This window comes from Oncorhynchus clarkii, chromosome 2 (assembly GCF_045791955.1).
Source record: "Oncorhynchus clarkii lewisi isolate Uvic-CL-2024 chromosome 2, UVic_Ocla_1.0, whole genome shotgun sequence".
In the NCBI taxonomy this organism is placed as follows: Eukaryota; Metazoa; Chordata; class Actinopteri; order Salmoniformes; family Salmonidae; genus Oncorhynchus; species Oncorhynchus clarkii.
The window spans coordinates 29,212,505-29,240,290 of record NC_092148.1 but is presented as its reverse complement, the minus strand read 5'-3'; the positions used below and the strand labels follow the sequence as shown (position 1 = coordinate 29,240,290).

Genomic DNA, 27,786 nt, shown 5'->3' with positions numbered 1-27,786 from the left:
AAATCACATCATAAAGCTTCAACCACTATCTCTGAAACCTTAATCCATTTAAAATAAATGTACGTCAGTCTGTAGAGAGGAAAAGGGAAACATTTTAACATAAGAACTTACATGGTTTCTGTGTTATCTGTAATATAATTAATTCCCGTTGGCTAGTCAAAGTCGAAGCACAGAGTTTGTAAACAGAGGCGCAACATCGCGAGACTTGCAGGAATGCTTGCGAAACTGGCCAAGTAGACCAGGCCGGAGTTTGGGGTGAAAAGTCAATGAGAGAAGTGAAAAAAAACTTCCTTCGTTGTTAATTTTTCGAAATCTAAAGGCACAACCAAGATTCGAGCCAATGTCTTAAGTAATTGAACATGTTATTACTATAACCTCGTGAAAGTGACAAACGGACTCGTTTTCATTTTCGTCAAAAATAACTTAATGAAGGGGGTGCTTTTTGATTACGGCGTGCACATGCGCAATTAGCCGCGAGACGACCGTTAGATCCAATAACGTATTTCTGCGCATGAGCTTAGCTAGCTAACGTGATCGGGGATTTCTATTGGAGAAGCAGTTTCTGCCTATCTTCATACCGTACTGTCTTTGGGCGAAGTGCTTCATTCTGACGTTTGGCGTTTCCTATTGAGATAGAACACACCTCTTCCTGTCGGTGTCAGAGTAGTAACTTCACCATATTTAGTTGGTCAGAGCCCCACAGAGTTGAGCACAGACAACCGGGCTGAAAATCTTAGTCATATCGGCGAATGCAACCGGGAGTTGACAGCCTAGAAACAGCGAGACTGGCCGCTTTTGGAGAGTGACATCAGTGGAAACAAGGCTGCACATCAAAACGGGTGCAAGCTGCCTATCGAAAGCAGACTTTGAGTGATAAGTAGCTGTTACATTTTCGGATGAGAATTCTAACTAGGAGTCGAAGATGGCTAGCTAGCTTATTATCGCCCAGCCTTAAATTCGATTTCTGCTGTACGTAAAACCGAATTTCAGATTTTTATAAAGCGAACTGGTAAGAAACTAAAGAGCCCAGTGAATCTGCAATTATGATATCTTGACAAGTGTCAGTTAGCTATGTTTTTCTCAATCCATTTGCTAATCTAGCTAGTTGCTAGCTAGTTTATCAGCGTCGGTGAAGCTCGAGCAAGTATCGCCGTGGCAGTGAAATCTGATTGGATACCTTGATCGTGTGAACAACTTGCAGACGCTGGGTCGAGGAAGACCCTCGTCCAAAGGGACTGGAACAGGGGCTCGTTTGACAGTGAGCGGAGAGAAGAACTCTGGGGAACCCGTAACTACTCGGCTGCATCGCCTGTGAGGCGTTGAACTGCTGATAAACCAGATTGAACCAAGCAAGAGTTCCTGACGTTTGACATCTGTGATCCGGGGAGTAAACCGGGTAGGGACCTCATGAATGGAAATCGGAACTACAGGTAACTAATTGGTTGTCATTGCTCTTATGCCAAAATGATCTACTAAATTGTTGCATGTGATGTTTCCCAACACTGACATTGCAACACAAGCAACCAACCTTCCTGCACAGTAAGTTGAAATGGAATCGTATTTAACTTCTGGCTTCACACGGATTGCTTTTGTTAAATACAATTGAAACTAGAGGTCGACCGAATTATGATTTGTTTTTAACACAGATACCGATTTATTGGAGGACCAAAAAAAGCCTATATCGGTTAATCTGCTTATATATATATATATATATGTATATGTATGTGTATATATATGTGTGTGTATGTGTAATAATTACAACAACACTGAATGAACGATTAACACTTTTATTTTAACTTAATTTAATACATAAATAACATCTATTTAGTCTCAAATAAATGAATCATGTTTAAATAATGCAACAACAGTTGTTGGAGAAGAGTAAAAGTGCAATATGTGCCATGTAAAAAAGCTAACGTTTAAGTTCCTTGCTCAGAACATGAGAATATATGAAAGCTGGTGGTTCCTTTTAACTTGAGTCTTCAATATTCCCAGGTAAGAAGTTTTACTTTGTAGCTTTTATAGGACTATTCATCTCTATACCATTTGTGTTTTTTAATATTATTTATCTGTTATTTTACCAGATAAGTTGACTGAGAACACGTTCTCATTTACAGCAACGACCTGGGGAATAGTAACAGGGGAGAGGGGGATGAATGAGCCAATTATAAACTGGCGATTATTAGGTGACCGTGATGGCTTGAGGGCCAGATTTAGCAAGGACACCAGGGTTAACACTCCTACTCTTACGATAAGTGCCATGGGATCTTTAATGACCTCAGAGAGTCAGGACACCCGTTTAATGTCCCATCCGAAAGACGGCACCCTACACAGGGCAGTGTCCCCAATCACTGCCCTGGGGCATTGGGGTATTTTTTTAGACCAGAGGAAAGAGTGCCTCCTACTGGCCCTCCAACAACAATTCCAGCAGCATCTGGTCTCCCATCCAGGGACTGACCAGGACCAACCCTGCTTAGCTTCAGAAGCAATTTCAGAAGCAATTTCATAGACCTTTGACTATAGGATGTTCTTATAGGCATTTTAGGATTGCCAGCCTAATCTCGGGAGTTGATAGGCTTGAAGTCATAAACAGCGCTGTGCTTCAAGCATTGCGAAGAGCTGCTGGCAAACACTGTAAAGTGTTGTTTGAATGAATGCTTACGAGCCTGCTGCATTCTACCACCACTCAGTCAGACTGCTCTGTCAAATATCAAATCATAGACTTAATTATAATAAACACAGAAATACGAGCCTTAGGTCATTAACATGGTCTAATCAAGAAACTATCGAAAACAAAACTTTTATTCTTTAAGTGAAATACGGAATCATTCTGTGTTTTATCGAAGGGGTGGCAACCCTAAGTCTAAATATTGCTGTTACATTGCACAACCTTCAATGTTATGTCATAATTATGTAAAATTCCGGCAAATTAATTACGGTCTTTGTTAGGAAGAAATGGTCTTCACACAGTACTCAACGAGCCAGGCGACCCCAAACTGCTGCATATACCCTGACTCCGAACGCAAGAGAAGTGACACAATTTCAGGCACCGCATTGATTATATGCAATGCAGGACAAGCTAGTTAAACTAGTAATATCATCAACCATGTGTAGTTAACCACTTATGTTAAGATTGATTGTTTTTTTTATAAGGTAAGTTTAATGCTAGCTAGCAACTTACCTTGGCTCCTCGCTGCCTGCACTCACATAACAGGTGGTCAGCCTGCCACACAGTCTCCTCGTGGATTGCAATATAATCAGCCATAATCGGCTTGCAAAAATGCAGATGACTGCTTATAAAAAGTTGAAATCGGCCCTAATTAATCGGCCATTCTGATTAATCGGTCAACATCTAATTGAAAGCAATGCTAGTGCATGTAAATACACCCATTGTTGCTAAAAACACCAAGGTATATTCATGAATGGCCACTGGCTACTATTTGTTTAACTGTAGCTAGGGGAGTTCCTCAACAGTTGTCTGTTGGCCATGTGTGAGTCACAGGTGAAATGTAATGCAATACATACACAATGTGGGAGTACAGTGTCTTTGATGAAGTCTTGTAGTTAGTCATAAGTGGAGCAATGCTAAGAAATGGAGACTTAACAAACGTTTTGTGGCATCACACTTCAACCTTCATGGGTATCTTCATACTCACGTCGTTTAATCGTTAGTCATAGAAAAGTCCACATGGTTATGCATGAGTCGTTCAGCACACGTGATTGGCGGCATCTTAATTGGGGAGAATGGGCTCGGGGTAGTATCAAACACATGGTCTCCTGCCATTCCATTTGAGCTGTTCCGGACATAATTATGAGTCGTTCTCCCCTCCGCAGCCTCCTGTGGTTCAGCAGTAGGGTCGTCTTGTTTGTCACAGCAGACATGTGCCACACTGTTTATCAGAGGTCAGTAGGGCCCTATAAAATCACTTCCGGAACATGAGGACAAAATCCAGACATTAAAACGGAATTCAACAATATTCAAAAATGTATTGAACTTATTAGAAAAGGTATTATTTTGCTCAAGTTAATCATAAGACATGAACAAAATGCATCAGTGATTTGTATTTTCCTTCAACTTTCTGAAACGGGAATTCCCCTGTGTGCCTTTTTAAAAAATAAAAAAAATGTATCCCTTATTTTACCAGGTAAGTTAACACGTTCTCATTTACAGCAACGACCTGGGGAATAGTTACAGGGGAGAGGGGATGAATGAGCTAATTGTAAGCTGGGGATGATTAGGTGGCCATGATGAGGGCCAGATTGGGAATTTAGCCAGGACGCCAGGGTTAACACCACTACTCTTTTGTAAGTGCTATGGGATCTTCAGTGACCACAAAGAGTCCGTACACCCGTTATTAAAGTCCCATCTGAAAGACGGCACCCTACACAGGGGAACGTCCCCAATCACTGCCCTATAGACCAGAGGAAATGGTGCTTCCTACTGACCCTTCCATTGTCTCTAGCTGGTGCACACTTTTGCATTAAAGGGTAACTACATCAACATTTCTTAGATTTTTCCCAGACTTCAAAAGTGGTCTGCTGATGTTTGAGCATTGTTATGGACTTCGAAAAAAATGAAATAACTATCTTCTATTAGAAAAGTTAGATTTTATTTTATAGGGGCCTAGTTCAGGAGAGGCAAAGTTACTGACTAGTTTTACTTATTCTAAGCATTTCAGTTTGAATAGTAAGTGGGACTGCATGGTCATCTTCTCTCATGACTAGACTGCAAAACAGTGGTGATGTGTAGGATAGGCCTAAATCAAAAGGGAAAGCATCCATAATAGAGGAGACCCTGTATAACCTAGATGGTAGCCTAGGTCAGACAGTTCCTTCTTGCCGTTTACAATGACAGGCAGGGAAACTGTTTTTTACAGTTTGCTTTGTCTGTTGTCGTAACGGAAGCTTTCCACTTCTCCTGCAACGATACCCTAGCAGGTAGACCCAGTGAGTGACACCTGATACGGTCATGCCAGACAGAGCTATATTGATTCCCGAGTCGTCGTCCCCCCCCCCCCCCCCCAGCAACTGACCTCCGAATCTCCTCAGGCTGTAGAGTTTAAAAGGGGAATAACTGGGGATTCGACTGATAAGAAGCTAAGAAGCTCTCTTTTTGCTTTCCTGTTTTAAAACATTTTGCTACAGTGTTTATTTTACCTTTATTTAACTAAGCAAGTCAGTTAAGAACAAATTCTTATTTTCAATGACGGCCTTTCAATAATTGCCTGTTCAGGGGCAGAACGACAGATTTTCAGCTCGGGGGTTTGAACTTGCAACCTTCCGGTTACTAGTCTAATGCTCTAACCGCTAGGCCACCCTGCCGCCCTTAAACAAATTAATTCCAACGGCAGTCTGGCATCATGCAAAGATTAGCTAGAGCTCATAGGATATGACTTGAGCTTTTAACCCTTAAAATCTTGTCCATCATACACGTCTGTATGGTATTTGAAAGGCAACACATGATCATAAATCTTTGTTCGTATGAGGTTGGATATTACACTGAACAAAAATATAAATGAAACATGTAAAGTGTTGGTCCCATGTTTCATGAGCTGAAAAACCCCCCCAGAAATCTTCCACATGCACAAAAAGCTAATTTCTCTAAAATGTTGTGCACAAATTTGTTTACATCCCTGTTAGTGAGCATTTCTCATTTGCCAAGATAATCCATCCACCTGATCGTTGTGGCATATCAAGAAGCTGATTAAACAGCACGATCATTACACAGGTGCACCTTGTGCTGGGGACAATAAAGGCCACTCTAAAATGTGCAGCTGTGTCACAACACAATGCCACAGATGTCTCAAGTTGAGGGAGCGTGCAATTAGCATGCTGACTGCAAGAATGTACACCAGAGCTGTTGCCAGGGAAAGCGACACAAAGCGACACCACACAGGCAGTACAGGGGACCCCCCCCCCCCCCCACACTCTGTCCCCTTACACCTCAGGCTAGTTACCAACTATGAAGGGGGTCTTCTAGGTAAATGTGGTTGAGGTACTTAAAAAGTTTGTTAGCAGTAGCTAATTTTGAATGGGCATATATAGCAGTTCTGTCTTTCTGATTCACACTTTCCTTCCTCTTGTTCTTCCCGCTTTTGTTTTGTTTCACTTAACCCCCACGCCCACCACCTTTCTTATCCTCACTCTCTCTCTCTCCCTCTCTCTCCCTCTCTCTTTCCACTTTACTTGAAGAAAAAAGGTGGGAATTCGAGAACCACCTTTTTGATTTTCAAATCCTTGTCCAAAGATGGCCCATTTGGGACACATTGCACCACTCACATTAGGATGATGTTGACGATCAGCTGGAATATTCACATACAGGCTAGACCTGAGTAGTTAGTATTCATTAGGAACCAACTGGAAGAAAACAGACAAACGGGGAGGGACAACCTGGAGTTGTCATATGAGAAATACTAAATTTCTCTTTACCGTTGCAAGGCGTTTTTTGTTGCGTGCCCTAATGAACACGGGCCTGTGTTCGTTAGGATCTTGCAGCCTGTGTCCCCATAGCCTAGAAAGGAATGTTATTCTTTACTTCTAATAAGTTTTAATTAAAACAGCCCATGCATGGGTGCTAGATTGAGAAGCGTTTGTCTGTGTCGACCTTCACATGTTGTGAGCGTGGCTAGAATTGAACTCATGAGGGGGAGGGAGGGCGATAAATAAGCGGAAGAGAGAGTGGGAGAGCCAGAGAGGGTGAATCACTGAGCCAGAATGGGAGGGAGAGAGTGTGGGGATAGATGGAGAGGACTGACTGAGTCAGTAGGTGGGCCCAGTTAGGAGTGGGCTGTGAGGCTGGGGGATGTCTGTTTCAGCTCAGTGGGATGAGGGGGAGGCCTGGATTGGACACTCTTCTCTCCTTCCTGAGCTCTGTTTTGTGAGGACCATTTAGCCTAAATCTATAGGGGGAACACAAGTGGCACAGTGCAGGGGGGGGGGGGGGTTCAGACAGGAAGAGAGGGACCCAGGGCTGATGTGAGGGGTGTCTTAAAGGGGTAACCAACTTTTTTTTGTGTGAGAGAAGACAGAGCCTGATGTTGTTGAAAGTGAGAAATTACCCCAGAAAAGTAATCTTTTTGTGTGCTGTCTTGAAACAACGCATTTGATTGGCTGGCAATAGGATGTATTTTTTTTTGTATCACTGACTGATTTAATTGAGATAAGCCTTTTGAGTTCATAAATCTTCATTTTCAAAACGCAGACCATCAAAAACCTGCGTTTTTAAACAATTTCACCTGTGTTTTGTTGGAAGTTTTCACTTTAATAGAGTGATTAGGGGTCTGCGACTGTAGTTTTTCTTCACAGAAAATGCATTCGAGAAACACCATTCAGCAGAAAATGCCTTCAGAAGTGCATTGATGCATGGCCATTATATTTCTAATGTTGATCATGGAAAGAATGTAGCCAGCTAAGTTTTCAAATATTTTGCTAGATGTTCATCTTGCATTTTACCGGAGAAAATTAGCTAGACATCAGTCAGAGCTCTGTCTGCTGATAGAATGCCCTTTCATGAATTCTCATCTGGGAGAAGTGCAACTGAAGCACAAAATGAGTCTGATGTCGAGCAGAAATTACAATAAGAAGCATTTTAGATCTGTGTTTACAAAACACTGCAAGATATTTGTTCTGCGTTTAAAAAATATATATATTTTCTGTTACAAATACATCATTCTGGATTAATGCAACTGTCTGCTGTGACTGATGCCTTCTGCTCCGCATCGGAGCGCTCGCCCTGTTCCCACAGCCCAGGCCTGTCCAGATTAGACATACAGCTGTGTGTGTGTGTGGGTCTGCCCTGCGTCTGTGTGAGTACGTTTGCAGCCAATCATTGTTGAAGGCAGCGGGAGTGAGGAAGGGAGAGCCCAGACTTCATGTGTATTGGTAACTAGGTCATGTTCATTAGTGCACACTGTTGCAATATGTTTTAAGAGTTTCTTGTTGGAGTTCATTGAGTTCAGGTAGCAGAATGCATCTCTGAGTCTGTTTTTATCCATTCTGTGCCTACTGAACATGACCCCAGTCAGTGTGGGTATCCATTGCTTTTCAGGGATGTGGCAACTGGTTTCTCTCCTAGCCTGTAATACTATAGCCTAGTACTTTTTCACCTCAGAACGTTAACCAGTGTCCAATCTTTGAGTGTGGCAAGCTAAGGTCGCCTGAGATCGAATGCCGGCTTGCTCATAAAAGACACTTAAATAAAATAAATGATGGAACCAACTTGGCAGAGTTTGTTGCTTTGTACCCATTTTGGCACATCCACTTCAGTTTGACTGAGAAATTGTCATAAGGTCAGTTCAGTGATGCCTCCTCATCTCTCCTCATACCCACTGACTTTTTCTTTCTAATATCAGGGGCATATTCATTAGGCACCAAATGGAGAAAGCAGTTATTTCTGTTTCTGACCATCTGACCTTGTCCAATAACGCTCTTTTTTTGTTTTCTGTTGTACGCCGTTTTCCTACGGTATGCCCTAACGAATACTACCCAGTTAGCTGCCTCTTTTTAGTTGGTGTCTGTACTGTAGTCCGTAACATGAAGGTCATAGGGTCAGGAAACAAAATGAGACAAAGCGTTGAAAGACTTGAGTACCTAGAATTTTTCTGTTTGGGAAAACACGTTCTTCCTTTACAAATCTTCTGACCGCACAGTCTTTCTGAGTAAACACACGAGTGGTAGGTTTCCTTGAACCTGCTACCTCTCTCACCGCTAAATGACGCAGACCACAAGCCTTTGATTCCTCCACATGGGCTTTTGAGTAGGCCATCTGTCGTTGCCGGAAATCTTGTTATGTCTATGGGAAGGCCTACAGGTCATGGTATTCCAGGATAGGTGAGTACTAATTTTGGTGTGCAGTTTAGGCCTCAACTTTTTTGATTTGTAGAGTTTGACATTTTTGGTTGATCCTTTGGTGTGTTTCTCAGGTCGAGTTCATTGGAGCAGTTCAGCTTCACGTGTGTGTGTGTGTGTGTGTTCCTCTGAGACACTGGTCTCTCTCTGCTGTGTTGCTTGCATGGTACTGAACATGCCTTATATGGGCAGTGGGTGACCTGAGGACAGGGCCAGCTCGGGGCCACTGGGGCCGACAGTGTCAGAGAAACCTCAGACTAGAGTAGTCAGCTCCCCCCCACTACGTAACTCCCTGCCCTGGCCCCTGACAGCCGCATCCCTCCAACGTTCCCCTCACTCTACAGTTCCCAGGGGCGTGCTTGTACTTGTTTTGTCTGCAAGGGGCTGAAATAGTTTAGACGGGGGGAGAATTTAGATACTAGGCCGTGTGTGTGCTTGAGAAGCATTCTGAATGATCAGTAACAGAGAAAATACGCTAGCATACCTTGAGGAGCATTCTGAATGATCAGTAACAGAGAATACGCTAGCATACCTTGGAAGGGATTTTGCGACAAGGCTTTTTGCCGTCTAGTTTAGTTCTGCACACGAGTGTGTTTTGAATCAATTTCTCTGAAAGTCTGAATCAGAAATGGGCAGGAGGGTTAGGTTATATAACCGGAAGCGTGGAAATGTTGAGTCGTTTCTGCCACTTTTTTAGTGTTTGTTTTGCAGTGTTCTGAATTTCTGATCCGCTGTTTGTGGGTGTGTGTTATCCTTTTCTCTCTGTGGCCTTGGTGTTTCTTTGTGTCTCGCTCGCTGCATGGTGGGATGATGACGTTGCAGCTGCTTTCCTGTGTGTGTGGTTGTTCGTGCTTGCTTGCGTGTTTCGTTAAGGGCGTGTCAGAAGGCACCTGTGTGTGTGTATGTGTAAGACGGCATCAAATTGTATTTGTCACATGCACCGACTACAACAGGTGTAGTAGACCTTCATGTGAAATGCTTACACACACATCAGGAGGACATGTGTGTGTGCGCGCGCAAGGTCTTGTCAGAAGGTTGGGGGCAGGGGGGTACAAAAGAACATCAGGACTAGGAGGAAAGTGTCGTTTTACATTTTGAGAATGCCTGGCACAGTGTCCAGAGGCAGGACACTCCTCCTCCTGTGTTTCTTTCTCTCTGCGTTGGCCCAGTGACTCATGCAGCGTGGAGGCTAGTTCTACGATATGAGTGCCTGAGAGGAATACCAGCCCTCCCTGCCCACTCCCCCAGCCATCCTACTCCTCCCTCTCCTCCTCCTTGGCTTACTCACCCCCACCGCAGCACAGGAAAAGCTCTGTTTTTGTGGCGGTATGTGTAAACTAGTCTCCCACCGGCCCCCTGGATAATTTCCATCACAAAGGGCTGGTGTGTGTCCGTGGGACAGCTTCGGCTGGAATTCCAGACGTCTCTAACGATCCCCCTTTCTCTGCTGTCATCGTGACCCACCGAGGTCTAGCCTTAGCCTACACCCAACCTGCATCTGTCACCCCTGTACCTACCCCTCAAGGTCCACCAGGCGAGAGAAACAGAAGGGGAGACAACCATGAACGCTCCGGCTTCTGAAAGACAGCCCTAAACAAACATCTTCACTCGTGCACCAATCCCATGAGCTGGCGGCACCTGAGAAAGGGTTCTGTTATGTTTTTTTTTATCCCCCCCCCCTGCGCTGGGGCTCTGAATGAACTGACACCCACTCATGTATGCTCATCATGACTCAATAGGAGGTGAATCATTCATAGCACTGACACTCATTGATCAATGACACATTGGGGCAGTTTGGTTTTGGTGGTGGAGAGTCAAATCAAATCAAATTTTATTTGTCACATACACATGGTTAGCAGATGTTAATGCGAGTGTAGCGAAATGCTTGTGCTTCTAGTTCCGACAATGCAGTAATAACAAGTAATCTAACTAACAATTCCAAAACTACTGTCTTGTACACAGTGTAAGGGGATAAAGAATATGTACATAAGGATATATGAATGAGTGATGGTACAGAGCAGCATAGGCAAGATACAGTAGATGGCATCGGGTACAGTATGTACAAATGAGATGAGTATGTAAACAAAGTGGCATAGTATAGTATAAAGTGGCTAGTGATACATGTATTACATAAGGATACCGTCGATGATATAGAGTACAGTATATACGTATGCGTATGAGATGAATAATGTAGGGTAAGTAACATTTATATAAGGTAGCATTGTTTAAAGTGGCTAGTGATATATTTACATAATTTCCCATCAATTCCCATTATTAAAGTGGCTGGAGTTGAGTCAGTGTCAGTGTGTTGGCAGCAGCCACTCAGTGTTAGTGGTGGCTGTTTAACAGTCTGATGGCCTTGAGATAGAAGCTGTTTTTCAGTCTCTCGGTCCCAGCTTTGATGCACCTGTACTGACCTCGCCTTCTGGATGATAGCGGGGTGAACAGGCAGTGGCTCGGGTGGTTGATGTCCTTGATGATCTTTATGGCCTTCCTGTGACATCGGGTGGTGTAGGTGTCCTGGAGGGCAGGTAGTTTGCCCCCGGTGATGCGTTGTGCAGACCTCACTACCCTCTGGAGAGCCTTACGGTTGAGGGCGGTGCAGTTGCCATACCAGGCGGTGATACAGCCCGCCAGGATGCTCTCGATTGTGCATCTGTAGAAGTTTGTGAGTGCTTTTGGTGACAAGCCGAATTTCTTCAGCCTCCTGAGGTTGAAGAGGCGCTGCTGCGCCTTCTTCACGATGCTGTCTGTGTGAGTGGACCAATTCAGTTTGTCTGTGATGTGTATGCCGAGGAACTTAAAACTTGCTACCCTCTCCACTACTGTTCCATCGATGTGGATAGGGGGGTGTTCCCTCTGCTGTTTCCTGAAGTCCACAATCATCTCCTTAGTTTTGTTGACGTTGAGTGTGAGGTTGTTTTCCTGACACCACACTCCGAGGGCCCTCACCTCCTCCCTGTAGGCCGTCTCATCGTTGTTGGTAATCAAGCCTACCACTGTTGTGTCGTCCGCAAACTTGATGATTGAGTTGGAGGCGTGCGTGGCCACGCAGTCGTGGGTGAACAGGGAGTACAGGAGAGGGCTCAGAACGCAACCTTGTGGGGCCCCAGTGTTGAGGATCAGCGGGGAGGAGATGTTGTTGCCTACCCTCACCACCTGGGGGCGGCCCATCAGGAAGTCCAGTACCCAGTTGCACAGGGCGGGGTCGAGACCCAGGGTCTCGAGCTTGATGACGAGCTTGGAGGGTACTATGGTGTTGAATGCCGAGCTGTAGTCGATGAACAGCATTCTCACATAGGTATTCCTCTTGTCCAGATGGGTTAGGGCAGTGTGCAGTGTGGTTGAGATTGCATCGTCTGTGGACCTATTTGGGCGGTAAGCAAATTGGAGTGGGTCTAGGGTGTCAGGTAGGGTGGAGGTGATATGGTCCTTGACTAGTCTCTCAAAGCACTTCATGATGACGGATGTGAGTGCTACGGGGCGGTAGTCATTTAGCTCAGTTACCTTAGCTTTCTTGGGAACAGGAACAATGGTGGCCCTCTTGAAGCATGTGGGAACAGCAGACTGGTATAGGGATTGATTGAATATGTCCGTAAACACACCGGCCAGCTGGTCTGCGCATGCTCTGAGGGCGCGGCTGGGGATGCCATCTGGGCCTGCAGCCTTGCGAGGGTTAACACGTTTAAATGTCTTACTCACCTCGGCTGCAGTGAAGGAGAGACCGCATGTTTTCGTTGCAGGCCGTGTCAGTGGCACTGTATTGTCCTCAAAGCGGGCAAAAAAGTTATTTAGTCTGCCTGGGAGCAAGACATCCTGGTCCGTGACTGGGCTGGGTTTCTTCCTGTAGTCCGTGATTGACTGTAGACCCTGCCACATGCCTCTTGTGTCTGAGCCGTTGAATTGAGATTCTACTTTGTCTCTGTACTGGCGCTTAGCTTGTTTGATAGCCTTGCGGAGGGAATAGCTGCACTGTTTGTATTCGGTCATGTTACCAGACACCTTGCCCTGATTAAAAGCAGTGGTTCGCGCTTTCAGTTTCACACGAATGCTGCCATCAATCCACGGTTTCTGGTTAGGGAATGTTTTAATCGTTGCTATGGGAACGACATCTTCAACGCACGTTCTAATGAACTCGCACACCGAATCAGCGTATTCGTCAATGTTGTTATCTGACGCAATACGAAACATCTCCCAGTCCACGTGATGGAAGCAGTCTTGGAGTGTGGAGTCAGCTTGGTCGGACCAGCGTTGGACAGACCTCAGCGTGGGAGCCTCTTGTTTTAGTTTCTGTCTGTAGGCAGGGATCAACAAAATGGAGTCGTGGTCAGCTTTTCCGAAAGGGGGGCGGGGCAGGGCCTTATATGCGTCGCGGAAGTTAGAGTAACAATGGTCCAAGGTCTTTCCTCCCCTGGTTGCGCAATCGATATGCTGATAAAATTTGGGGAGTCTTGTTTTCAGATTAGCCTTGTTAAAATCCCCAGCTACAATGAATGCAGCCTCCGGATAAATTGTTTCCAGTTTGCAGAGAGTTAAATAAAGTTCGTTCAGAGCCATCGATGTGTCTGCTTGGGGGGGGATATATACGGCTGTGATTATAATCGAAGAGAATTCTCTTGGTAGATAATGCGGTCTACATTTGATTGTGAGGAATTCTAAATCAGGTGAACAGAAGGATTTGAGTTCCTGTATGTTTCTTTCATCGCACCATGTCACGTTAGTCATAAGGCATACGCCCCCGCCCCTCTTTTTACCAGAAAGATGTTTTTTCCTGTCTGCACGATGCGTGGAGAAACCTGTTGGCTGCACCGCTTCGGATTGCGTCTCTCCAGTAAGCCACGTTTCCGTGAAGCAAAGAACGTTACAGTCTCTGATGTCCCTCTGGAATGCTACCCTTGCTCGGATTTCATCAACCTTGTTGTCAAGAGACTGGACATTGGCAAGAAGAATGCTAGGGAGTGGTGCGCGCTGTGCCCGTCTCCGGAGTCTGACCAGAAGACCGCCTCGTTTCCCTCTCTTTCGGAGTCGTTTTTTTGGGTCGCTGCATAGGATCCACTCCGTTGTCCTGTTTGTAAGGCAGAACACAGGATCCGCGTCGCGAAAAACATATTCTTGGTCGTACTGATGGTGAGTTGATGCTGATCTTATATTCAGTAGTTCTTCTCCACTGTATGTAATGAAACCTAAGATGACCTGGGGTACTAATGTAAGAAATAACACGTAAAAAAACAAAAAACTGCATAGTTTCCTAGGAACGCGAAGCGAGGCGGCCATCTCTGTCGGCGCCGGAAGTCAACTAAAAGAGACCAGAGAGAGGCTGAGGGGAAACTCCCATGGTTTACTTTCTGCCTGACTGAGATGGAAGTGTTGAATAGGGGTGATGAGGATATGTGTACTGAACAAAAATATGAACGCAACAATTACAGTTCATTTAAGGAAATCAGTTATTTGAAATCAATTCATTAGGCCCTAATCTATGGATTTCACGTGACTGGGCAGGAGTGCAGCCCTGCCAAGTCAATCTGAATTTTTCCCCACAAAAAGGGCTTTATTGCTGAAACCGAGGGGTATTTCTGTAACTGTCCGGTGGCTGGTTTCAGACGATCATGCAGGTGAAGAAGCTGGATGTGGAGGTCCTGGGCTGGCGTGGTTACACTTGGTCTGCAATTGTGAGGCTGGTTGGACGTACTGCCAAATTCTCTAAAACTATGTTGTAGGTGGCTTACGGTAGAGAAATTAACATTCAATTATCTGGCAACCGCTCTGGTGGACATTCCTGCAGTCAGCATGCTAATTGTGCGCTCCCTCAACTTGAGACGTCTGTGGCTTTGTGTTGTGTGACACAACTGTACATTTTAGAGTGGCCTGTTATTGTCCCCAGCACAAGGTGCACCTGTGTAATGATCATGCTGTTTTAATCAGCTTCTTGATATACCACATCTGTCAGGTGGATGGATTATTTTGGCAAAGGAGACATGTTCACTAACAAGATTGTAAGCCAATTTGTGAAATAAGCTTTTTGTGCGTCTGGAACATTTCTGGTATCTTTTATTTCAGCTCATGAAACACGGGACCAACACTTTACATGTTGCGTTTTTTAAATATTTTTGTTCAGTTTAGGATGGACAAACAATATACTGACTGACTCCCCTCATCTGAACTCAGTTAGACTGAGTGTTGCGCAATAGTTAAGCAGCTCACTCAGGCCAGCGGAGCAACGTCATAGCAAATGTCTGGCTAAACCAGCACAAAGCTTCAAAAGGCGAGTCCCCCCCCCCCCCCCTTCCACCTTCACATCAACTGCCCCTGATGTTGATGGGCAGGCCACGAGACGGCAGACCCAACATGGCACTGGGATGAGTGTGGCACATCGGGTTGTTTTTAAAATGACTGTCTACTGGGTTATTGTTACTCCTGTGTAAGACATCCATAGCATTCCTCGCTGTCTCTGTACTTTCTAAAGTGGTTCCTTCCAGTAGATTATTTCAGCCGACATCTCTATCTTCTTGACACACAGGCAACAAGTGATTTTACATGTCATTTTTATATAACTAGGCAAGTCGGTTAAGAGCAAATTCTTATTTACAATGACGGCCTAGGAACAGTGGGTTGCACCTTGTTCAGGGGTAGAACGACAGATTTTTACCTTGTCAGCACTGGGATTCGATCCAGCAACCTTTTTGTTACTGGCCCATCGCTCTAACAACTAGGCTACCGGCCGCCCCATTTAGACCTAACTTTTTAGTTTAAAAAAAAAAAAAAAAAGTGTCCACGTCAAAGCCGATTTTTAGCAATTTACTAATCTAAGCCTATTTCTCAAAGAGCTGGTCTGTTGTAATGGAAGTTGAATTATTGTTATTTTTCCATTTCCCTCCTTCCATCTCTAGGAGCCGTTGGAGCCCAGCCCCTGTTCACTGTGCCGCGGCGGCCTGGCTATGGCACCATGGGAAAGCCCATCAAGCTGCTGGCCAACTGCTTCCAGGTGGATATCCCCAAGATAGACGTCTACCTCTATGAGGTGGACATCAAGCCTGAGAAGTGCCCGCGCCGCGTCAACAGGTATGCCTAGAATAATGCCTTTCGCTAGGATCTCAAAATGTTTCACGTGGTATCAGATTATGGCTTGTTGAAGTGTGACTAGAGGTAATTGTATGTGTCTATTCTACTTCTATTATATTTTATGTATTATTACTTTGAATACTAATTATAGAGCTACATATGGGTCGTTTAAGAGCCGCATGTGGCTCCAGAGCCACAAGTTGCAGACCGTTGGACAAGTTTAAAAAGAGGTTAACTTGTTTTGGTCTTGTGTTCTGTAGGGAGGTGGTGGACTCCATGGTGCAGCACTTCAAGGTTACCATCTTTGGGGATCGTCGGCCAGTCTACGATGGGAAGAGGAGCTTGTACACAGCGAACCCGCTGCCTGTGGCAACCGCAGGGGTAAGATTGAATATTGACTGACACCCAGCCACACACACACACACACACACACAGTCAAACCTACTCTACCTGGTGCTCCTACAAGGGTAAGACTGAAAACACACACACTCTCTCTCACGCTCCCACACTTCTTGATCTGTTAACGCACACACACAGGTGGATCTGGACGTCACTCTACCGGGTGAGGGGGGCAAGGACCGGCCCTTTAAGGTCTCAATCAAGTTTGTGTCCCTGGTGAGCTGGCACATGCTGCACGAGGTGCTAACGGGCCGCAGCGTGCCTGAGCCCCTGGAGCTGGACAAGCCCATCAGCACCAACCCAGTACACGCTGTGGATGTAGTGCTGCGACACTTGCCCTCCATGAAGTGAGTTGGACAGTCACCGCCCAAGTGGTCATAATGGGGAATGTTATAACTTTGTGATTGGGTTAATTATTTGATCAACAGGATGCATGTATTTCTGAAAAGTTGAGAATTTATTCCTGGAAACCTCAGTGAACTGATTTTTAAAAGCAAACGACGCAACTCTGCTACATGTTAATTTGACTTTCAGATTTATTTACTGTAGATGTAGGCCTAATAAATAAATAATGCATTTCATTTGCTGGCACGCAAGACTGATTTTTATTCCAAGATAATTTCCTAAAATGACAAATTAAGTAGAGGTCGACCGATTAATCTGAATGGCCGATTAATTGGGGCCGATTTCAAGTTTTCATAACAATCGGAAATCTGTATTTTTGGACACCGATTTTTTTTAAAAACATTTATTTTAATTATATATATATTTTTACACTTTTATTTAACTAGGCAAGTCAGTTAAGAACACGTTCTTATTTTCAATGACGGCCTAGGAACGGTGGGTTAACTGCCTTGTTCAGGGGCAGAACGACAGATTTGAACCTTGTCAGCTCGGAGGATCCAATCTTGCAAACTTACAGTTCAGTAGTCCAACGCAATAACGACCTGCCTCTCTCTCGTTGCACTCCACAAGGAGCCTGTTACGCGAATGCAGTAAGCCAAGGTAAGTTGCTAGCTAGCATTAAACGTATCTTATAAAAAACAATCAATCATAATCACTAGTTAACTACACATGGTTGACGATATTACTAGAGATTATCTAGCATGTCCTGCGTTGCATATAATCTGACTGAGCATACAAGTATCTGACTGAGCGGTGGTAGGCAGAAGCAGGCGCGTAAACATTCATTCAAACAGCACTTTCGGGTGTCTTGCCAGCAGCTCTTCGTTGTGCGTCAAGCATTGCGCTGTTTATGACTTCAAACCTTTTAACTCCCGAGATGAGGCTGGTGTAACCGAAGTGAAATGGCTGGCTAGTTAGCGCTCGCTAATATGTTTCCAACGTCACTCGCTCTGAGCCTTGGCGTGGTTGTTCCCCTTGTTCTGCATGGCTAACGCTGCTTCGAGGGTGGCTGTTGTCATTGTGTTCCTGGTTTGAGCCCAGGGAGGAGCGAGGAGAGGGACGGAAGCTAAACTGTTACACTGGCAATACTAAAGTGCCTATAAGAACATCCAATAGTCAAAGGTTAATGAAATACAAATGGTATAGAGGGAAATAGTCCTATAATTCCTATAATAACTACAACCTAATACTTCTTACCTGGGAATATTGAAGACTCATGTTAAAAGGAACCACCAGCTTTCATATGTTCTGAGCAAGGAACTTAAATGTTAGCTTTCTTACATAGCACCATATTGCACTTTTACTTTCTTCTCCAACACTTTGTTTTTGCATTATTTAAACCAAATTGAACACATTTCATTATTTATTTGAGGCTAAATTGATTTTATTGATGTATTAAGTTAAAATAAGTGTTCATTCAGTATTGTTGTAATTATTATTACAAATAAATACAATTTAAAAATCGACCGATTTTTATTTTTATTTTATTTTTATTTTTTTTCGGCTTTTATCTGCTTTTTTGGTCCTCCCATAATCGGTATCGGCGTTGAAAAATCATAATCGGTCGACCTCTAAAATCAAGTACTGAATTTCAGTGAAGACTCACTTCTGCTTAGTGCCACATTGGAAATGAAACGCGTGAATGTATGCTCTTGCAAAACAAGTGTGCTTGTTTTCACGGCATGATGATAATTCGGCAGGAAACCAGATGTATTCCTATGCCGTCCTACCTGACTTCACTCATAGCCTCCTCCACTCAAAAGCAATGTGTTATCAGTGTGCCTACCAATACTGAATGAGAACCTTTTTTAACCTCTTTGGGCTGAGATCCTGCTAACGGGATCGATATGACAACAGCCGGTGACAGTGCAGGGCGCCAAATTTAAAACGACAAGTCCTATAATTAAAATTCCTCAAACATAGAAGTATTTTACACCATTTCTGGTTAATCCCACCAGTGTCCGATTTTCAAAAAGGCTTTACAGCGAAAGCAAACCAAACCATTATGTTAGGTCAGAGCCAAGTCACAGAAAAACACAGCCATTTTTCCAGCCAAAGAGAGGATTCACAAAAAGCAGAAATAAATTAAACACTTACTTCATGTTACACAAAAACATGTATGTTTTGTTCGATAAAGTTCATATTTAAATAAAATATTTTTACATTGGCGCGTTACGTTCAGTAGTTCCAAAACAACCAGTGATTTTGCAGAGAGCCAGATCAATTTACAGAAGTACTCATAATAAAAATTTATAAAATATACAACTATTATGCACGGAATTATAGATACACTTCTCCTTAATGCAACCGCTGTGTCAGATTTTTTTTATAAACTTTTCGGAAAAAGCACGCCATGCTAAAATCTGAGTACGGCGCTCAGACCAAAACAACCCAAACAGATATCCGCCATATTGTGTAGTCAACAGAAGTCAGAAATAGCATTATAAATATTTGCTTACCTTTTGATGATCTTCATCAGAATGCACTCCCAGGAATTCCAGTTCCACGATAAATGTTTGTTTTGTTCGATAATGTCCATTTATGTCCAAATACCTCCTTTTTGTTTGTGCGTTTAGCCCAGTAATCCAAATTCATGAGGCACGAGCAGACAAAGTAAAAAGGTCCCGTTACAGTCCATAGAAACATGTCAAACGATGTATAGAATCAATCTTTAGGATGTTTTTAACATAAATCTTAAATTTTCCAACCGGAGAATTCCTTTGTCTATAGAAATGCAATGGAACTCAAGCTAACTCTCACGTGAATGAGCATGGCCAACTCGTGGCTTTCTGGCAGACCTCTGACTCAGAGCCCTCATTCCCCCCTCCTTCACAGTAAAAGCATCAATAAAGGTTCTAAAGAGTGTTGAAATCTAGTGGAAGCCTTAGGAAGTGCAATATGACCCCATAGACACTGTGTTCGATAGGCCAAAAGTTGAGAAACTACAAATGTCAGATTTCCCACTTCCTGGTTGGATTTTTTTCTCAGGTTTTTGCTTGCCATATGAGTTCTGTTATACTCTCAGACATCATTCAAACAGTTTTAGAAACTTCAGGGTGTTTTCTATCCAAATCTACTAATAATATGCGTATATTAGCAATTGGGCCTGAGTTGCAGACATTTTACTCTGGGCACCTTATTCATCCAAGCTACTCAATACTGCCCCCAGCCATAAGTTTATTTATTTCACCTTTATTTAACCAGGTAGGCTAGTTGAAAACAAGTTCTCATTTGCAACTGCGACCTGGCCAAGATCAAGCGTAGCAATTTGACACATACAACAACAGAATTACACATGGAATAAACAACATAGTCAATAATACAGTAGAACAAAAGAAAACAAAGTCTATATACAGTGAGCGCAAATGAGGTAAGTTAAGGAAATAAATAGGCCATGGTGGGGAAGTAATTACAATATAGCAATTAACTGGAATGGTAGATCGGCAGAAGATGAATGTGCAGGTAGAGATACTGGGGTGCAAAGGAGCAAAATAAATAAATAAATACCAGTATGGGGATGAGGTAGGTAGGTAGATGGGCTGTTTACAGATAGGCTAACTACAGGTGCAGTGATCTGTAAAATGCTTTTTGCAATTCGTTCCAGTCATGGGCAGCAGAGACCTGGAAGGAAAGACGACCAAAGGAGGAATTGGCTTTGGGGGTGACCAATGAGATATACCTGCTGGAGCGCGTGCTACGAGTGGGTGCTGCTATGGTGACCAGTGAGCTGAGATAAGGCGGGGCTTTACCTAGCAGAGACTTGTAGATAACCTGTAGCCAGTGGGTTTGGCGACGTGTATGAAGCGAGGGCCAACCAACGAGAGCGTACAGGTCGCAATGGTGGGTAGTGTATGGGGCTTTGGTGACAAAACAGATGGCACTGTGATAGACTGCATCCAGTTTGTTGAGTAGCGTATTGGAGGCTATTTTATAGATGACATCACCGAAGTCGAGGATCGGTAGGATGGTCAGTTTTACGAGGGTATGTTTGGCAGCATGAGTGAAGGATGCTTTGTTGCGATATAGGAAGCTGATTCTAGATTTAATTTTGGATTGGAGATGCTTAATGTGAGTCTGGAAGGAGAGTTTATAGTCTAACCAGACACCCAGGTATTTGTCGTTGTCCATGTTTTCTAAGTCAGAGCCGTCCAGAGTAGTGATGCTGGACGGGCGAGCAGGTGCGGGCAACGATCGATTGAAAAGCATGCATTTAGGAAGGAGAGTTGTATGGCATTGAAGCTCGTCTGGAGGTTAGTTAACAGTGTCCAAGGAGGGGCCAGAAGTTTACAGAATGGTGTCGTCTGCGTAGAGGTGGATCAGAGAATCACCAGCAGCAAGAGCAACATCAGTGATGTACACAGAAAAGGGAGTCGGCCCGAGAATTGAACCCTGTGGCCCACCCATAGACTGTCAGAGGTCCAGACAACAGGCCCTCCGATTTGACACACTGAACTCTATCAGAGAAGTAGTTGGTAAACCAGGCGAGGCAATCATTTGAGAAACCAAGGCTGTCGAGTCTGCCAATAAGAATGTTGTGATTGACAGTCGAAAGCCTTGGCCAGGTCTATGAATACGGCTGCACAGTAATGTCTCTTATAGATGGCGGTTATGTCGTTTAGAACCTTGAGCGTGGCTGAGGTGCACCCATGACCAGCTCGGAAACCAGATTGCATAGCAGAGAAGGTATGGTGGGATTCGAAATGGTCAGTGATCTGTTTGTTAACTTGGCTTTCGAAAACCTTAGAAAGACAGGGTAGGATAGATATAGGTCTGTAGCAGTTTGGGTCTAGAGTGTCAACCCCTTTGAAGAGGGGGATGACCGCGGCAGAATTCCAATCTTTGGGAATTTCAGACGATACGAAAGAGGTTGAACAGGCTAGTTATAGGGTAATAGGGGTTGCAACAATTTTGGCAGATCATTTTAGAAAGAGAGGGTCCAGATTTTGCAGCTCTTTCAGAACATCGGCTATCTGGATTTGGGTAAAGGAGAAATGGTGGGGGCTTTGGCGGGTTGCTGTGGAGGGTGCCGGGGTAGGGGTAGCGATGTGAAAGCATGGCCAGCCGTAGAGAAATGCTTATTGAAATTCTCAATTATAGCGGATTTATCGGTGGTGACAATGTTTCCTAGCCTCAGAGCAGTGGGCAGCTGGGAGTAGGTGCTCTTATTCTCCATGGACTTTAGTGTCCCAGAACTTTTTTGAGTTAGTACTACAGGATGCACATTTCTGTTTGAAAAAGCTTGCCTTAGCTTTTCTAACTGCCTGTGTATATTTGTTCCTAACTTCCCTGAAAAGTTGCATATCACGGGGGCTATTCGATGCTAATGCAGAACGCCACAGGATGTTTTTGTGCTGGTCAAGGGCAGACAGGTCTGGCGTGAACCAAGGACTATATCTATTCCTAGTTCTAAATTTTTTGAGAGGGGCATGCTTATTTAAGATGGTGAGGAAGGCACTTTTAAAGAATAGCCAGGCATCATCTACTGACGGGATGAGGTCAATGTCATTCCAGGATACCCCGGCCAGGTTGATTAGAAAGGCCTGCTCGCAGAAGTGTTTCAGGGAGCGTTTGACAGTGATGAGGGGTGGTCGTTTGGTCGCAGACCCATTACGGATGCAGGCAATGATCGCTGAGATCTTGATTGAAAACAGCAGAGGTGTATTTGGAGGGCGAAATAGTTAGGATGACATTTATGAGGGTGCCCGTGTTTACTGATTTGGGGTTGTACCTGGTAGGTTCATTGATACATTTGTGTGAGATTGAGGGCATCAAGCTTAGTTTGTAGGATGGCCAGGGTGTTAAGCATGTCCCAGTTTAGGTCACCAAGTAGCACGAGCTCAGAAGATAGATGGGGGGGCAATCAGTTCACATATAGTATCGAGGGCACAGCTGGGTGCAGAGGGAGGTATATAGCAAGCGGCAACAGTGAGAGACTTGTTAATGTTAATGAAAGTAGTTTCCCAAGTCTTAAATAAAAACTGGCTTTTGTGTATCGACACCTGCCATAAGGCTATGTTTGCTATAGCTTCAGGCTACTGCATTGACAGAATGTGTCCAGTATACGCTGTTATTAATGAGTCTTTGCCCCTCAGTGATCAGTTGTCGATAAGGCCGTGTGGAGTTTTCACCCTCTCGTTTCGTTGTTGTTCAGTGTCAACTGGGAAAATAGCTTGTTGTCAGACTGTCGTTGTGCAAAGAGCCATTGACCAAGATCTTGGTCCAGGTTGTGGATACTAACTTCCCAATTCTCTTATCTGTCTGTCGCCCTTCTATTTCTCTCTCCTTATTTTGTCGCTCTTCTCTCTCCCCCTCTCCAGGTACACCCCAGTGGGTCGCTCCTTCTTCTCAGCCCCAGAGGGCTACGACCATCCTCTGGGAGGGGGGAGAGAGGTGTGGTTTGGTTTCCACCAGTCTGTACGTCCCGCCATGTGGAAGATGATGCTCAATATTGACGGTGAGGACAGCGCACATCACTTTGCAACCAATCCTAACCGTAACCATTTAGGGGGATAAAAAAACACTGAGAAAATGTACCAGTACATACAGTGGGGCAAAAAAGTATTTAGTCAGCCAACTTATTTTCCACCATAATTTGCAAATAAATTCATTAAAAATCCTACAATGTGATTTTCTGGATTTTTTTTCTCATTTTGTCTGTCATAGTTGAAGTGTACATATGATGAAAATTACAGGCCTCTCATCTTTAAGTTGGAGAACTTGCACAATTGGTGGCTGAATAAATACTTTTTTGCCCCACTGTAAGCAACAAACAAAAATGTGCTCTATTTAAAACCCTTTCATTTTCACACTCCCAAGAGTAATGTATCAGCACTCTCACAAACCGACATCAAAACAAACATGAAATTGCTGATGTCATTTCCTGTTTATGGGGATGAGAACCCTACTGTCTGTGTGGAGAGTGACCGTGACCTGCACTCCCCATCATTTCTAATTGCATGAATGCTCCGGTCGTCAGCGTCGCTGTCAGACGTGGCCCTGACGTCACTGTGAGCACAGTGTCAGTGCAGCATCTGTTTCCTCTCTTCTCATCTCTCCTTTCAGGTGGAGACAACTATTAGGGTCTTCATCTAGGCGCCAGCTTCCTCTAACGGCACATAAAGCCAGAGGGATGTTGGATGTTCCTCCTAGGCTTTATTTCATGTTTGAGAGCCGTGTTGGCGTGTCCCTGGCTACAGGCCTTGAGCTGCTGTACTTGGTTTGATTTGAGATATAGACCTAAATAGCTAAAAAAAATGATGATGGCTGATAATTGATGACAAATGGCTGCTTCTGGTGTGACGTATTTGGCAGACCAAGATCAATTCACATTTTGCATCTACAGTAAAGAGCTAGGGAGATTACTCTCGGTTTGGCAGGTATTGCCAGTGATTGGTAATTCTGAGTGAGTGTGAGCGAGTGTTTAATGGCCCTGTCTGTCCTGCAGTTTCTGCCACGGCCTTCTACAAAGCCCAGCCTGTGATCCAGTTCATGTGTGAGGTCCTGGACATCCACAACATAGACGAGCAGCCCCGACCTCTCACAGACTCCCACCGGGTCAAGTTCACCAAAGAAATCAAAGGTAGTGTATTTTGTGCGTGTGTTTGTCTGTGTGCGTGAAAGAGGATGTAAACTAGGCTTTTGGGCGTGCCTGTGTACACACATTTGTGTCATTGCCACGTCCCTGAGGTCCTAAAAGCTGTCCTATCCAGGTCTGAAGGTGGAGGTGACACACTGTGGAACCATGCGGCGGAAGTACCGCGTTTGCAACGTAACCCGTCGGCCCGCCAGCCATCAAACGTGAGTCAAGAGAGCCCCGGAGGGACGGTGGGGTGGGACAAGAAGTAATGAGATTGGGTGGAGTGGAACTAGGGAGAGAGTGAGGTGTGGTGGGACTAGGAGAGGCCAGAGAGAGACTGGGAGGAGACGCACATGGAGCCTGGGGTGTGGGGTGGGGCGGGATGGGATGGGAGAGGAGCGGGCACTTGAATGTAGGTTGACCTGTTCACAAGAATTCACCAGAACCACAAAATGTCTGAATCAGATCCTTGTCTCGAGGTCAATGGGTGTTAGTCATTGTTGGCCAATATGCTATTACATGCAGCTGTTTATCTACTGCTGCTGCTTCTTTGCTTTCCAGTATCTACTGATGCTCAACATTTTGAGAATGATTTGCTCAACGTTTTGATAGCTTTGTGAGGCCGTTTCTGTATCTTCACTGTATTGATCTGAACTAGAAATTGAAGACCACTTTAGCAGTTGATAACCTTAGTCTACGTAGACCCCTCATGCGCAGCCGCCCCTTTCAATGTTAGTAAAGATAGTTCTTAACCCTTGCCGTTCCCTCTACCTGTTGTGGTCAGGTTCCCTCTGCAGCTGGAGAATGGTCAAACGGTGGAGCGCACGGTGGCCCAGTACTTCAGAGAGAAGTATAGCCTGCAGCTCAAGTATCCCCACCTACCCTGCCTCCAGGTGGGGCAGGAGCAGAAGCACACCTACCTGCCCCTGGAGGTGAGAAATATTCATTTCTTTGCCTGATTCACACTATAGGACCGATCCAAACCGTACTGTGATGGCTCGGATATTGTCTTTTCACATTGTCCTTTTTAGCGTGGCTTCAGTTTGGCCAAATAGTGTGAATAAAATGCTTTGCAATATACTCAATGCTTTTGTGCTGTGTCCCTGCAGGTGTGTAACATAGTAGCAGGGCAGCGCTGCATCAAGAAACTGACAGATAATCAGACGTCCACTATGATCAAAGCCACGGCTCGCTCTGCACCTGACAGACAGGAGGAGATCAGCCGGCTGGTGAGTCAGTGGCGCCGCCTGGTGGCACGGAGTGTTATTTACAGTTATACAAGGGGTGGGTCTAATCCTGGATGCTGATTGGTTAACCCCATTCCAGCCGGTGTCTATTCCACAAGTTAACACTGGCTAAATCTATGAAGTTGAAATGCCGATTGACTCTGTTCCATCTGTCTGCGTAATCCAAGGTCTTGTCAGTTCAGCCAGGCCATTTGTGTACTAGATGTTCACTGTAAAAAGCATCTAGACATTATCTCCCATTTTTCTTTTAGACTTGCGTTTAGTTTTCAACAGCAAAGATTTTCAATAACCTTGCTGTCTGTCTCTGACATTTGCAACATTGTTTCAATATTGAAATTCGATCTCCAGTTGTCCTATGGTAATGACCGCTATCGGGGTGGGCGAGACACAGGCTGGCAACTTTGGACACCTACTCATTCAAGGATTTTTCTTTATTTTTACTATTTTCTTCATGATATGGAATCATGTAGTAACCACAAGTGTTAAACTAATCAAAATATGTTTGACGTTCTTCAAAGTAGCCATCCTTTGCCCTAATGACAGCTTTGCACACAATTGGCATCCTCTCAACCAGCTTCATGAGGTAGTCACCTGGAATGCTTTTCCAACAGTCTTGAAGGAGTTCCCACATATGCTGAGAACTTGTTGGACTGCAGAGTGAAGGAAAAGCAGCCAACTTATCCCAAACCATCTCAATTGTTTTGAAGTCGGTGTGATTTGTGGAGGCCAGGTAATCTGTTGCAGCACTCCCTCACGCTCCTCCTTGGTCAAATAGCTGTTACACAGCCTAGAGGTGTGTTGGGTCATTGTCCTGTTGGAAAACAAATGATAGTCCCACTAAGCGTGAACCAGATGGGATGGTGTATCGTTTCAGAATGCTGTGGTATGCATGCTGGTTAAGTGTGCCATGAATTCTAAATAAATCATTGTCACCAGCAAAGTACCATCACACCACCTCCATGCTTCACGGTGTTAACCACACATGTGGAGATAATCCGTTCACCTACTCTGCGTCTCACAAAGACACGGCGGTTTGAACCAAAAATCTCAAATTTGGACTCATCAGACCAGACATTTTCTGGATTGACTGACCTTCATGTCTTAAAGTAATGACACTGTCGTTTCTCTTTGCTTATTTGAACTGTTCTTGCCATAATATGGACTTAGCCCTATTTGGTAAAATACCATATTGTGTATACCACCCCTACCTTGTCACAACTGATTGGCTCAAACACATTAAAAAGGAAAGACATTTCACAAATGATTTGTAAAAGGCACACCTGTCAATTTTAAATGCATTCCAGGTGACTACCTCATGAAGCTGTTTGAGAGAATGCCAAGAATGTGCGAAATTGTCATCCAAGGCAAATGGTGGCTACATTGACGAATCTCAAATATAAAATCTATTTTGAACACTTTTTTTGGTTCCTACATGATTCCTACATGTGTTTACTACATGTGTTATTTCATAGTTTTGATGTCTTCACTATTATTCTACAATGTAGAACATATTAAAAATAAAGAAAAACCCTTGAATGAGTAGGTGTATCCAAACTTTTGACTGGTACTGTCCATGAGGAAATGTCCTTTAGAAAAACAGGAAATGCAGCTGGTTTACTGTAGTTTGGCTACACTGTTTGACGTGACTGTGTTAGCCAAAGTTGGCTAGCTAGCTAGCAAGCAAGTAAGGGATAAAAATGTTTGCCAGCCATCATGGCAACGGAACATTTAGAACAAACGACTGGGTTGCGTCTATAGATTTAGACCAAAAGGACTTAGCGACTGGGTGGCTGGCCGATAGAACGAAGCCTTTTAGATCATAAAGAACAAGATAGGGGACCTGATCCTAGATTAGCTCTCCAACTCTCAGACGTTTCGTCAAACCGAACCGATAGAACGAATGACCAGCCGGGTTGGGTAGCAACCCGACTATATCTTGTGGAAGGATGAAATTGAATGAATAAATTGATCAAAATAAAGTAAATGAAAATGTCAATCATTATTTGAATATGTTGGTAATGCCCTCAACCAGTGTTTTGGAGGATGTATTGGTACGGTTTGCCGAAACGTCTGAGAGTTGGAGAGCTAATCTAGGATCCGGTCCCCTGTCTTGTTCTTTATGATCTAAAAGGCTAAACTGATCATCGATCGGCACTCCTACTCTGAGACACTTAATGAATACGGGCCCAGGTCAGTTTTAATTGAGGTCAGTGAAAGCCTAGTTTGAAGATGGTATTGTTGGCTAGCTGTCAC

The 27,786-nt window shown here is 44.3% G+C and overlaps 1 protein-coding gene across 2 annotated transcripts in view; it reads left to right on the top strand.

Moving 5' to 3' along the window:
* The first annotated feature begins 691 nt into the window (after positions 1 to 691).
* LOC139366293 (protein argonaute-3-like) overlaps positions 692 to 27,786 on the top strand; it is a 47,254-nt gene continuing 20,159 nt past the window's right edge. Inside the window, exons 1-9 of one of the 2 annotated variants that reach the window (XM_071103615.1) lie at positions 692 to 1,430; positions 15,735 to 15,906; positions 16,167 to 16,287; positions 16,444 to 16,652; positions 23,028 to 23,164; positions 24,155 to 24,289; positions 24,420 to 24,507; positions 25,071 to 25,218; positions 25,396 to 25,515. In XM_071103615.1, coding sequence (XP_070959716.1) covers positions 1,412 to 1,430; positions 15,735 to 15,906; positions 16,167 to 16,287; positions 16,444 to 16,652; positions 23,028 to 23,164; positions 24,155 to 24,289; positions 24,420 to 24,507; positions 25,071 to 25,218; positions 25,396 to 25,515 — 1,149 coding nt within the window. In that variant the 5' untranslated portion in view covers positions 692 to 1,411. The remainder of the gene's footprint in view (positions 1,431 to 15,734; positions 15,907 to 16,166; positions 16,288 to 16,443; positions 16,653 to 23,027; positions 23,165 to 24,154; positions 24,290 to 24,419; positions 24,508 to 25,070; positions 25,219 to 25,395; positions 25,516 to 27,786) is intronic. The other variant, XM_071103605.1, reaches the window with a different exon arrangement.